The 13,942-nt window shown below is 53.6% G+C and overlaps 1 protein-coding gene across 9 annotated transcripts in view; it reads left to right on the forward strand.

Moving 5' to 3' along the window:
- Window positions 1-7,014: 7,014 nt before the first annotated feature.
- The window catches only part of CRTC1 (CREB regulated transcription coactivator 1), a 71,338-nt gene continuing 64,410 nt past the window's right edge, over window positions 7,015-13,942 (forward strand). For all 9 annotated transcript variants that reach the window (XM_042978639.1, XM_042978643.1, XM_042978644.1 and 6 more), the window contains exon 1: window positions 7,015-7,145. In XM_042978639.1, coding sequence (XP_042834573.1) covers window positions 7,020-7,145 — 126 coding nt within the window. In that variant the 5' untranslated portion in view covers window positions 7,015-7,019. The remainder of the gene's footprint in view (window positions 7,146-13,942) is intronic.

Here is a 13,942-nt window from a genome sequence, read left to right on the forward strand (position 1 = left end):
CCGAGGGCAAGAGGGCCATGAAGCCGTGCTCCTGCCTACAAGGCCCCAGCTTATGTCTTGTCGCTGACCCTGCTTATTGCCATTCCGGCAGCCATGTCTCCCGCCTCACCAACAGAGCCCTGATTTGGTGCCAGCAACAGCGTGCCCAGCCTCGGGGGTTAATTTAGGATTTGGCTGAGCCACTCTTGGCAATGCCTTTTGCCGGGGTTGTTTTTGATCTGGGCACATTTCCCAGATCTGGCCAGCCGGCTTTCAGGGGAGGTCGGGGTGGGGGTTTCTGGACAAGGGAGAGGCCTTATTGCCCCCTTTCCTCCCTTACTGCTTCCTGTGAGGACATGATGCCAGGAGCTTCTGCAGCCATCTTGTGGCCACGAGGAGCACGTTAAGCGAGGTGCAGAGATGCCACCTCCCAAAGCCCTGGAATCGCAGGGCCACCTGTCCCACCCTGGAACTTCTGACCTCCGGACTCCTTTTTATGAGAAATCACGATGTTTGTGTCGCTTGAGATATTAGTGCTCAGGTAGTTCTGATACTTGTAACCCAAACAGTTTCAAAATTATATTATAAATGTAACATGCTGGGAGTTCCCCATCTTATGTAAGTCAGGGTTTCTATTTGCCAGCAACAGAAACTGCCTCTGGCTAATTTAAATAGCAAAAGCGTGTATTGGAAGACCATTCAGTTGTTCACGGAAGTGGCAGGAGGGCCGCAAAACCAGGCTCAGAAAACCCAGAGATCAAGGGGGGTGGCAGCCAGAGTGATCACCTGAAATCATGCCAGGGAAGTGGCTGGTGAGGACACTTCTGCCTTCAGCACAGAATCCAGATGCCTCAGCTGGTACTGCCATCTGCCCTTGGCACTCAGCCGTAGCTGCCCCTGAAAACCAGATGCTCAATGGTATTTCTTTGTACCACTTGTTCCAGAATGCAGACGTCCTGTTGGCCTAGCCCACGTCCTGTGTCAGTATGCCCTAGCTGCCTGGGAAAAGAATACATCGGCGTATTAGCTGCTACTGCTGGGTAACAAACAACCCCAAGCCTCAATGGCATGCAGAAATGAATGTTTATTTTTCGTGTTGTCTATGACTCGGCTGAAGGGCGCTTGTTCTAGGCTGCCGCTGGCTGGGCATGCTCTGCTTCTGGGTACGAGGCTGTGGAATATCCAGGAGGCACAGATCCCCCTGTCTCACATCCCCGGACCAGCAGCTAGCCAACATGTGTTCTCCAATGGTACCAGAGGACAAGTGGAACCGTGGGAGCCTTCTAAGGTCCAGATTTGGAAATCGTTGTCTGGCCAAAGCAACTGACATGGCCAAGTCCAAAATCAGCACTGGGGAAACAGGCTCTGGCTTAAGAAGCACGACCTATGAGGTAGTGTTGCAAAGGGCAGGACACAGAGACTGAGGGGGAACTGAGGCCCGTAGTTTGATCAGCCATACTGTTGGCTCGGAGGCTTCTGGTGTCGGTGGGGGAGGGTCTACCTTGGCATATGGGGACTCCCCAGACTTGGATGGGGACTCAGATGCTGGGCCACCAAAAAGAAAAGCCTGCTCTACGACTCCTGCAGCCAATCCACCCCCTGGTGGCCAGCCCTCCTTTTTTGTCAGGTAGGTTGGGGCTGTAAGTGTTCTGTTCTTTTGGACTGCAACGAGGGGGTCTGTGTGGGAGTTCGGTGGGCGCTTGTCCAAGTCGCAGGGCACTAAGGTGTCACTGGAAGGCCTACACCAGGCATCCCCTCAGCATGGGTGGTTACCAGGGAGGGACTGGAGTTCCTGCCCCTCAGCTCCAGCTTCTTCCTTCGGTCTTTGGCAACCCCACCTTGTCCCCCCCCTTTCACCTAACTCAGCCCGGGATGGGGGGATAAGGGGTCTGGCTCTTCATCTAACCTCTTCCTATTCAAGGGTAAAGGGTGAGTTCCTGGTAAAGGGCATTTCTGGCTGCCTTCGGGTTCTCCCCTCTTGCTTTATAATCAAACCTGGCTCTTGCTTTGCCTTTCAAAACTTTGATGGGGGCCTGGTTTGGAAGTCAAAGACGGGCCCTGGACGGTTTTTCTCTTTGCCTTCCCGCTCCGATGGCCCGAATTCACCTCTACCCGATGTGGGTACCCCGGATTGACTAAGATTCCATATAAGGCAGTGCAGAAAAGCAAGGCATGAAAACTAACATCTCGAGGTAGGGTTTTCTTTCCTAACAGTTATTGAATGCTTGCGAGGAAGCAGGCGCTGAGCTAAGTGCTTTACACGCATTATCTATTTAATCTTCCCAAGAGCCTGCGGGAAAGAGTACCACCATCCACATTTAACACAGGACAGCCTGGCTCAGAGAGGTGAAGTTACCTTCCTCTTTTCACAGAGCTGGAGAATTCCTAAGGGTTGGACCACACAGGAATGTTCAGGAGTTTAGGTTTTTTTTTTTTTAAGTTTATTTACTTATTTTGAGAGAGAGAGCGAGAGCGAGAGAGAGTGCCAAGAGGGGGAGAGGCATAGAGAGGGAGAGAGAAAGAATCCCAAGCAGGCTCCACGTTGTCAGTACTGAGCCCTACGTGGGGCCCGAACTCATGAACCGTGAGATCATGCCCTGAGCCGAAATCAATAGTCGGACACTTAACCGACTGAACCACCCGGGCACCCCTTGGGATTTTTTTTTTTTTTAAGTTTTATTCATTTAAGTAATCTCCACACCCAACGTGGGGCTCGCAACCCTGAGACCAAAGGTCCTGTGGTCCTCCAACTGAGCCAGCCAGGTGCTCCTAGAGTTTAGGTTTTAATTTAGCTTGTATTTAGAAGCTTTATGTTGAGGGGTGCTACGGTCTGGATGCAGAGGAAGGGCATTCTAGGCAGGGAGGCAGCCTTAGCAAAGCCCTGAGGCAGAATGCAGCAAGGCTGGAGCAGCGGACCTGAGAAAGGGAAGAGTGGGAGAGGACGTTGGAGAAGCCGACTGGGAACAAAGAGAGCTAGACAGAGCTATGAAGCCGAGAGAGAAAACTATATCCTGCAGCCAGCAGGAAGTGGCTTAAAAGGACTCACTTCTTAGCTCACACTTGGATGTGCTCTGTAAATAAAGTGAAACTATCCAACAATTGGACACTCCCAGCCCCTTTAGGTCAGGACTGGCTGGAGAAGGACCCAGGGCTGGGTGACCCTAGAGCAAGGAATACAGCTCTCCTTTGGGGTGAGGATGGGCTTTCGGGGGGGGGGGTGGTGGGGAGGCATTTGAGGTGGGTTTTGAGGGATGAATAGGAGTTTCCCAGGCAGAAAATGATTCATTTAACAAACACTTCCTAATCCGCCCTCTGTGCTTAGTTTTATGTTAGCTCTGGGGACCCAGGAAAACAGAATCAACAGGAAAGTATAAAATGAGGCTTAGGGCTCCTGGATGGCTCAGTCAGTTAAGCGTCCGACTCTTGATTTTGGCTCAGGTCATGATATCACAGTTTGTGAGTTCGAGCCCCTCATCAGGCTCCATGCTGATGGTGCAAAGCCTGCTTGGGACTCTCTCTCTCTCTCTCTCTCTCTCTCTCTCTCTCGGCCCCTCCCGCACACACTCTCTCTCAAAATAAATAAATAAACTTAAAAAAAATAAAATGAGGCTAGAAGTGCTCAGAACCTTCAAGGGATAGAGAATAAGCCTTACGAGTAAGGAATTGGTGTGTCTGTGTCCTTTGTGCATCACACAGGGAACCTGAGCCCAGGAATGTTCGGGTAGGGTGAACATACTTTCAGCTTTTGATCTCAGTCGGTCTAGCAGGGAGAAGATAGGACCCTAGAAACAGCTGCCTTCAGAGAGTGGGATGTTCCTGGGTCATGGGACGCACACAGGGGCATATTTCAGATGGACCCTCAGGGAGGGTCTCTCAGAGGAGAGCCCTGAAAGATGAGAAGGCTCCAACTGTGATGGTGCCACAACAATGAAAAAGCAGCCAGCAGAGACAACAGCACACGTCAAGATCCGGAGGTGGTGCAGCAAGGAGGCTAGAGAGTGGCTGCAGTGAGAAGCCAGGGAGGGGGAAAGGGGCACGGGGGCCTCCTGAGCCACCAGGAGGAGGGTGGATTTTTTTTCGTGAGTGTGATGGGGAGCATGAGATCCACCCTGATTTACAGAGACCCTGGGCTGCTCTGAGAAGCCCATCCAGACCACACTAGTGTTAGCAGCTTTTTTTTTTTTTTTTTTTTTGATGAGGGAGGAAAGCAAAAACGGCAGGGCTGGGTTCTACCCTGGTCACCAGACGCCTCAGCCTCGCCTTCCTCAGGGCTGGGGGTCAATGGAGCCGGAGGAGGGCTTGGGTCACTGTCCGGCCATTGCGCAATAAGCAGGCTCACAGCTTCCTCTGACTCATCACCAGGGTTTAGGACGGATTGAGTTACTGCCTGGGTGTGGGGTGAATGGGGGTGAGTAGGATGAGCACTGGCTCTTCACCTCTGTTCTGTGGGCATGGCCCGGTTCGGTGACCTGATAACCCCTGCTACCACCCAAATCTTTTTGATTTTTTTATTTTCTCTGCCCGGAAACTGGCTTGGTGCAGGCATGTATGTCAGTGATCAGAGTAACCAGCAATTTCGACCACTTATTATAAGCCAGGCACCTGACATGTATTAACATCATTTAAACCTTACAAACCCCTGGGGTTGAGGCTTGGCTCTGGCACTCAACTTGCTACAGACAGCTGCCATCTTGGTCTGTCTCTATTTCCTCTCCAATCTTACAGGATGGTGGCTGGAACTGGAAACCATATCTGTAGAACGCCCAGCTCTGCACCCGATTCACAGAAGCTGTAGTCTCAGTCAGTGCCAGAGACCAGAAAATGGACCTCAAATCGACTTCAGCAAAAAGGAGAATAAATTATTGGCTCATATAAATGGTAACGCCAGAGTGTTTGGCTTCAGGCATGGCCGGATCCAGGACCTCAGTGTCTCTCTACCTTTGGCTCTTTTTGCTCTGTGTGGGGTCACTCTCTTGGGCCATCTCTCTTCAGGTGACCTCGGGAATGGCAAATTTGTGTTTTCTTTCAAACCAGCCATCCAAGCAAAAAGGATGCTTTTCTTTCTCGTGGTTCAAGCAAAAATTCCAGAACTGGATCTCATTGGATAAACAGGATCACATGCCTGCCCTGAACCAATCGTGAGAGCAAAGCAATGTGCTTTGCTGATTGGCAGACTTCCAAATTGGGATGGGGTATTTGTGGGGAGAGGGGGTAGTGAAGCCCACACATGGACTGAATGATGTGAGTTCATCCCCACATCATGGACTGAAAATTACAGAGTGTTCCATGAAGGGCAGTTGGTTGTTGGCACCCAAAAGGGGATGGCAGATGCTTGTTAGGGGAAAAGGTTAGAAGTCCACGAAAGTGCTCAAAACCATATGAACAAAAAGGATAAAATAAAGTAGTGGCAGTGCCCAGGAGACTCAAAATTAAAACCTATATAGAGGGGAGCCTGGGTGGCTTAGTTGGTTAAGTGTCTGATTCTTGGTTTCGGCTCAGGTCATGATCTCATGGTTCGTGGGTTCAAGCCCCCAATTAGGCTCTGTGCTGACAGTGCAGAGCTTGCTTGGGATTCTCTCTCCCCCTCTCTTCCCCTCCCCTGCTCACTCTCTATCTCTCTTTCTCTCAAAATAAATAAACTTAAAAAAAATCCTGTTTTATATATATTTAATACGGACAGTTCACTAAACTGTTGTAATGTGTAAATAAATGTGTGTTCAGAAAGTACTCATGTCCCTCTGTGATCACCACCAGCATCCCCTCCAGCCATCCCTTGCCCTAGTAAAAAGTACTTTTGTGCAATGAGAGCTGTCCCACTTTCCTCCAGCTGCCCCTCTTGGCTCCCGCCCTGTCCATGATGGGAAACTCCTGGAGCCTCCCGAATATAAACCTTTTGATATTGGTGTTTGTCGTCCCTCTGCTTGGGAAGGGACAGTTAGACGTCAGAACCTCTCATTTCCCTGGGTCACTCTTCTGCCAACTAGGAAGATCCTGTTACCCTTTTCACTGCTGGGTCTGGTCTGGGTGGGATTTCTGGACCTTTCCTTTAGCACTCTATGGCAAAGCTGCATTCCTTCAGTAAGACTAGACTGGAGGAATTTGCAGAGAGAGGCTGAAGCCCTGTAGTTCTGGTTCTTTGGGCTTAAGGATACAGAGAGTAGAAACTGGTCAAATGTAAGGTGATAGGGAAAGCAACGTGTTAAAGATGATGCCTGGGATTTTGGGCTGGGGGCTGAGCTCAAGGTTTAGGGCTCAGTTCAGACGCCCCCCTACTTCCCTGACAGTGGTGGCGGTAGGAGTCTCCCTCCCTAACATCAATATCCTGCCAGTCCATCGCTAGTTTTATTTTCCACATCACAATTATCTCCATCAGAAATGTTCTTGGGTCATTTATTGGCTATGTCGGTCCCCGCCCCCCCTCCCCCCAACTGCACACCCCATCGGGTCAGGGACCACGTCTGCTTGCTCCCGCCTTTTCCCCAGTGTGCCTGGCACATACAGGCTCTCAATAAATATTCGTAGAATGAATGAATGCATGAATGAGCAACTCCTTCAACTGGTCTCAAAGCTGAACTAGTTCGAGCCCCGGCAAGCCTCGGGGTGCTATCTGTCCTTATGGGTTGCTGGCCCCATCCTTGTAAACTGGAAGGGTTTGGGTTCGGCGGTCTCCTTCTTGGGGGCTCCAGCGCCTGGACCCGTCCCCGAACCATGCACGTCCGACAGCCAGGCGGCCGCTGTCCAGCGGGCCAGGAGTCTGCACACTACGCATGTGCTCAAATCCTACTCTTTCTGCACCGCCCCCCCCCCCCGCCCCGCCTCCTCTGTTGGACACGAACGCGCCGGAGGGGCGTGCGCATGCGCTCTCGCCCCCGCGCCGCGCGCTACTTCCATGCGCCTGCGCCGCACTCACGACCGCCAAGGCGCCTGCGCACTGCCCGCCGCCCGCGGGCCCAGCCGGCGCTTGCGCGGTGCCACTGGCAAGTGTTGGGGGGGGGTGAGGAGGTGGAGGAGGAGGAGGAGGAGGAGGTGGCGGCGAGAAGATGGCGACTTCGAACAATCCGCGGAAATTCAGCGAGAAGATCGCGCTGCACAACCAGAAGCAGGCAGAGGAGACGGCGGCCTTCGAGGAGGTCATGAAGGACCTGAGCCTGACGCGGGCCGCGCGGGTAAGGGGGCTGCCCGCGTCGACCCTTCGGGGCCGGGAAGGGAGGGAGGGGGCGCGTGTCCGGCGTGTGCACGGGGCGGGGGGCGCGCGCCGCGGGGGCGGGGCGCGCGCCGTGGGGCGGGGCTTGGCACAGCCGGAGGGTACAGGTGTCCCTACGCCCCGGGCATCGTGGGCGGGACAGGTGCCCCCACATCACCGATACCTGAAAGGGTGCAGGTGCCCCCACATCTATGCTACCTGGAGGTTGGGCTAGGTGTCACTACATCATTATTATCTGGAGGGGACAGGGGCCTCCACATCATTACTACCTGGAGGGAATAGGTGCCACCACATCATCGGTACCTGAGGAGGGACAGGTGTCCCTACATCCTTGCTACCTGAGGGGGACAGGTGCCTCCACATCACTGCTACCTAGGGGAGGCAGGAGGACACTGAGGTGTATGAACTGGGCGCTGCTTGCACGCATCATTGTTACCTGGGGAGGGGGATACGTGCTCCCACATCGTCGGTACCTGGTGTGGGACCAGTGCCCCCACATCATTGCCGCCTGAGGGGAACAGCTGCCCCGACATCATTGCTATCTGAAGGGACAGGTGTCTCTGCATCTTTGTCACCTGTGCCTTCACTCCCTGGGTGTTGGAGGAAGGACAGGTATATCCCCATTTGCAGACTGGAGGTGGGATCGGTGCCTCTCTCTTTTGGGTTACCCGAGGGAAAGTTTTGTTGGCGTCCTCTCCTGTGGGGACCTGAGGGTGGTCAGGAAGGCAGATTGTGCTCCATTCTAGAGCTTGGAGTGGAGACAGCTACCCCTTCCCCATGTAGCCCATATGGTGGGGACCAGGTTGTGTTCCTCCCACTGAGACAAGAGACAGCTGGCCGTGGATGGCTCCTGGCCTGTCAGGACCAGGGTGGAGGGACAGTTCTTCCTCAGGTTGATGGGTGTGTGTGGCACGCAGGGGCAGACCAGGTTACTAACCTCACCTGGGAAGCCACTGCGGGCCCTGAGCAGGGTTGGAGCTGGAGGTCTGTCTTTTCTCCTGGGCCCGTTTCTCCGGCCCAACGACTGCACTGAGGTGCCAGTCTCCTCGGGCCTCAGTATCCTCTTTTGTCAAGGGTGCCTAGCAAGTCCTTCCTTCTGGTTCAAGGAGGAGAGCGCGCTTCGCACAGGTGACAGTAAGTCTCTGCTGCTTCCTGCAGAGTGGTGGGACCCTCCCCCTGTCCTGCACCCTGGGGCCTTGGGGAGGGTGTGGATGGGAGCTGCAGACCCCTATATAGCCGGTGTCCGGATTTGGCCTCCGATCTGACCGTCCCAGGCAGACATACCTCTGTGACATGAGCCTCAGTCTCTGCTTCTTCAGGTGCAACTTTCGGGTCACGTTATTTACTAGTTAGTTGCTTGTCTCTCTGTGAGGTCGTGACTGTGTGGGCTGGAATGCGAATCTCTATTTCGTTGTATTTGTTTGGCACCTATTGATGGGGTGCCCACCATTGACCGGGTACTGCCTGTTCCTGCTCCAGCCACTTGTGCTTTTGCTTAGGATGTCGAAGAAGAGATAATTGGTGAATGAATGAATGAATGAATGAAGTCGAGCAAGCAAGCAAGCAAGCTTGCGCCTCGAGTGTCCCCATAAATCAGGGCTTCTGAGGGCAGGAGTGTCTACTTCGTCGTGTCTCCAGCATGTAGCATGTGTTAGCATTCAGCTGTATGTAGTGTGGCAGGAAGAAGAAGGGGGTCACACAAGGCTGACGTCTGTCTTCATGATTGGAGGTCTGGGTTCTGTGTCGGGGTTGGGAATGTATTATTGTTGTTAAAAAGGTTTCTTTAAAATAACAGCTTTATTGATTCGTGTACTATATAATGCACTTGTTGGAAGCGTAAAAATCAGTGTTTTTTAGTGTATTTACAGAGTTGTGCAACCATCACCAGTGACGAATTCCAGAACATTTTCATCACCCTCAAAAGAATTCCCATCCCCACCAGCAGTCACTCCCCATTCCTCTCTCCCCCAGCCCCCCATTTTTCTCTCCCCCAGCCCCTGGCAACCACCAGTCTGCTTTCTGTCTCTATGAATCTGCCTGTTCTGGACATTTCATATACATGGGATCATACGACATGTGGCCTTTTGTGTCTGGCTTTTTTCACTCAGCACGATAATTTCAAGGGTCATGCACATCGTAGCATATTATCAAAGAAACTTCATTGCTTTTAATGGCTGAGTAATACTCCACTGACTAGGAGGGCCACATTTATTTTTCTGTCATCTATTGATGGATTTAGAAGAGATTTTTAAGATACGTGGATAGGAGTTCTCTCGGTCCTGGGAACCATTTCTGTCTCCCGCCTCCCTCTCTGTTGTCTTCTTTTACATTGGGAGTTGGGTATGAGCCCTGGGTGGAGGTGAGCTCACACTGGATTTTGTGAGACAGAGCAATGTTCTGTACTGGGGGCAATTCTGTCCCTCAGGGACATTGGGCAATGTCTGGAGACATTTGGGTCGTGTCGTCTGGGGGAGGAGGTGCTCCTGGCATCTAGTAGGTAAAGAAGGGATGCCGTTCCGCACCTCAAAATTTGTGGATGTCCCCCACCACAGAGAGTGATCCAGCCCCAAATGGCAGCAGTGCTTAGGCTAAAAATCCTTCAGTTTGGAGGAAAGGTTGAATGAGCAGGGGTGCAACCTTTGCACCTGGGCAGATAGAGTTCAAAGCTCTCTGCCCACCTGTATGGCTGTGCCATTTTGGACAGGCCGATGGCTTTTCCCACACCTGGGGCCAGGATGAGCAAAGTCTTTCCAACCCCGTTTGGCCATTGCATGTGACGAGTGGCGTATCTGCGGTGCCTGGTGCAGGCGAAGTGAACGCACCTGATTCAGGCACCCCCTCTGCCCGGCCGTGGCTGCAGCCTTCCACATCGCCTTCCCCTGTGATAGATGCTGAAGTTTCACCTCTACGTGTGAACAGGTGGCACATGGCCGGTTTGGTACCTGCTCCTTCCCGTGAATTCTTTGACAGCATGTCCACTCTTGGAACGAGCAGGGCTACTTAAGTTCCCATGTGTCAGCCTACAGTCCTCGGTGATGGTAGGCATGTCAGTGTCGTGTGAAAGCAGGCATGCAGCCTTTTTGTATAAATCCATGCTGTCACCTCACCCGGGGACAGGGACCCCGAGGACCAGATTTGGTATTGGGATGGGGTGTGATGTCAGGGAGACCACTTTGAAATCGCAGGGTAGAGGGGTGGGTGCATGAGTATTCCATTCTTGTCCTCAGACTTGGGGCAGCCCAAGGTGCAGGGAGGGCGGTGGTGCTCTGCTGTGTGACTTTGGGCAGGTCTCTTAACCTCTCTGGGCCTCAGAATCCTGACCTGTAAAGTTGCAGCGGCACATTTCAGGGACTGTTCAGGGACCATCTCGGGTGCTGGGGAGCCGGCAGCATACGAGGCATGTGAGGGCCATGCTCTTGGGGGAGCGAGTGTGGTTTTAGGGGGGATAGGAGAATCCCTGCAAATGAACACAACATATGTTCTTGGAGAGAGGCAACAGAGTGATGTGCTAGTTCTGGCGAGGGTGGGGGACTGACATCCTGGTGGTGAGATGGAGCCCCTCACACTGGGGAAGAGTTCCCCAGGTGGGGGACAGGCAGGTGCAGAGGCCCTGAAGTGGGAAGGGCTTGGTGAGGTTGAGAGAACAGGTGAGAAGACTGTGAGGCTGGCATGTAGAGAGAACAAGAGTCGAGGTGAGGTACGAGTGGCTTGTCGAGCCCTGGATTTCACCAAGGGAGGGGCCCTGGGGGGGTTTGTGATGGTGAATGGCGAGCCTTTGCTTATTGAGGTGCAATTCCCGGTGCGTTCGGTTTATTCCCTTAAAGCGTACTATTCAGGGGTTTTGGGTATGTTCACAGAGTTGTGCAGCCGTCGCCAGTCAACTTGGGAACATTTCCATCACTCCGGCAGGAAACCCCATGCCCCCTCCCCCAGCCCCTGGCAACCACTAATCTGCTTTCCGTCTCTATGGATTTGTGTGTTCTGGACTTTTTATGTAAATGGAATCACACAAGGTGTGGCCTTTTGTGTCTGGCTTCTTTGACTCGGCACGATGTTTTCAAGGTTCATCCACATTGTCGTGTGTGTCAGTGCTTCATTCCTTTTATAAAAATTGTGGTAAAATACACAGGCCATAAAATTTACCACCTTCACCCTTTTTGTGCCTACAGCTCAGCGGCATTAAGTACATCCACCATGTTGGGCCTGTGTGTCGTTTCCTTTTTAAGGCTGAATAATACTCCATTTTGTGGCTCCGCTCCTTTCCGTATATCCATTCATCCATCAAGGGACGTTTGGGTTGTTTCCGCCTTTTGGCCATTGTGGGTATCGCTGTCGCGGACATACGCGCCCGGGAGCTTGTGTGGCTGCGGGTCTTCTCCCTTGAGTGTGTACCAAGGAACGGAGGTGCTTGGCCGAAGAGTAACTCCCCGCTTCACCGTTCGAGGACTCTTCGTGTCTCACAAAGATGGCTGTGAGCTGAAGGGGCAAGGGCCGTGAGACGGGAAGCAGGCAGCTGGTGCGAGGCTGCTTAAGCACCTACGTCGGGGACTGGGGAGAGGTGACTTGGGCAAGGAGGTGTCTGTGGCAGTGACCAGGATCGGTGGCTTTTGGTGATGCTTCGGCAACAGAGCCGTCTGAATGTGCGGGTAGATCTCGTGGCGGGGGCGAGGGGAAGGAACGGGGCGTGTCACCTGCCTGCCCGGGACTCGGGACACAGCAGGCTCTGCGTGTGACTGATCACTGAGCATCCCAGGGAGCAGCACCTGGGCCAGAGAAAGCCCACGCGCCAAGCAGTCCGTGGCGGCCCAGCCAGGGCTGCCGGTTATGGCTGCACCGAAGGAGGGTGTTCTCCTGGCCCTACCCTGTTATGGGGGTGGCTCTGCACAGGCTGGAGGAAAACGGGTCCCTGGGCGGCAGGCATAGCGCAGCGGTGGCTCGGGTTAGCTGAGCGTGAAGGCCGCCCCCGGTCCTGGCCCCAGTCCTGGCTTTGGCACTGTTTGCCTCTGTGCCGGCTGCTTCAAGTGTCTGGTGCCATCTGCAGCCTCAACACACACGCACGCAGGACTCCCCGAGCTGCTCTGTTTGAGAGGATGGAGTGAGCCATCTCCCGCCCCCAGAAAGCCCCAGCAGTCTCCTGCTCTCCAGGTTGTGAGCTGCACACTGAGTTGAACAGGATAGGGGCCTCTAAAACGATTTGCCCACGTCCTGCCCCCCAGAACCTGTGGCTGTGGCCTTATTTGGAAAAGACGTGGATGAAATCAGGGTAAGGAACTCGAGATGAGATCATACTGGATTTAGGGTGGTCCTAAATCTAGTGACTGGTGTTTTCATAAGAGGAGAACACACAGGCGCATACGAGAGAAGGCCATGTGATGACGGAGGCAGAGCCGGGAGTGCTGCACCCGTGAGCCGAGGATGCCTGGAGCCCCCAGGAGCTGGAAGAGACCAAGGAAGATCCTCCCCTAGAGCCTCTGGAAGGAATGCGACCCTGCTGACACTTAGATTTCAGACGTGTGGTCTCCAGAACTGTGAGGGAATAAAGTCCTGTTGTTTCACACTTCTCAGTTTGTGGTCGTTTGTGACGGCGGCCCCAGGTCACTCTCTCCCCTGGCTAAGGCAGAGTCTGGGTGCCTTACTGAAACCACCTTGGGACAGTGGGCCTGGGGGCTGTCTGCAGATGCACACATCTGTCCTTCTCTGGCCCACTGGCACAGGCCGTGTGGCCTAGAGTGCACCCTTCAGTCGTCTGTCATCAGGAACTGGAGACCCACAGTCCGTCGCTGGCCCCCAGGCCAGTGGTGACTGAACCAGAGGGATAACACCACGAGCAAGGCCCGGGGGCGAGATGAGTATTTGGGTTGTATCCTAAGGCAGTGGGTAGAGTTTGCCCTCTGCACCCTTGGTTCCTGATCCCTGCCTGGCACCATGTGGCCTTTACTCACTCCCTGATCCTTGATGCTCAGCCCCCCTCAGAGAGGAGGTGTCGTCTTCCCCATTGTGCAGATGGGGAAACTGAGGCCCAGAGTGGTGTCCTAGCTGGGAAGTAGAGTTGCTGCTCAGCCCTGAGACAATCACACAGAACATGTCCAAAACAAGGAATTAAAACCATAAACTAGAACCTTCTATCGCTTGCCAGAGCATGCTTGGTCCCACTTGGGTCTTGGCTTCTCTGAGATGTGATTGTTTCTGCAGCTAAACCCACGTTCCTCTGGCGGCTTAGACCCGGGAATACATGTTTTCTGTCATTAACTATTGTTGTTACAGAAGTGGTGGCTCTGGGGTGCATCACATGCCCCTTTGTGTGTGACCGGTGGCTCTTCTCCCTATGAAAGTCATTTCCTAGATCAGGCTGGGAGCTGCAGTCTCCACAGCCTGCAAGAGACCAGCTTTTAAGTTGTCATTTGAAAGGAGGGAGCCCCAGCCTCGTTTCCAGCCTTTCCATGCGTGCTTCCCACAGGTGACTGTTGAGTGTCCCCCACTAGCCTGAGGTCCTGGGCAGAGAACCCTTCCCAGAGCTCATGCCCGGTCCCAGACACCCCTGGTTCCATGCACACTACAGGTCCAGAAAGTCCTCCTGGATTCCCCAGAACAGGTGGACCCTGCCACAGCACCCTGTCACCACCTGCCACCACCTGCTGAATCAATACACATGGCAGTTCCGCTCCTGAGCATGTGCCCGCACAGTGAAAATGGGCTCAAGCAAACACCTGCTGGGCAAGAGGAGCGTGTGACCGGCTGAGGGACAGGATGAGAGCTGAG

Source organism: Panthera tigris, chromosome A2 (genome assembly GCF_018350195.1).
Source record: "Panthera tigris isolate Pti1 chromosome A2, P.tigris_Pti1_mat1.1, whole genome shotgun sequence".
Taxonomy (NCBI): Eukaryota; Metazoa; Chordata; class Mammalia; order Carnivora; family Felidae; genus Panthera; species Panthera tigris.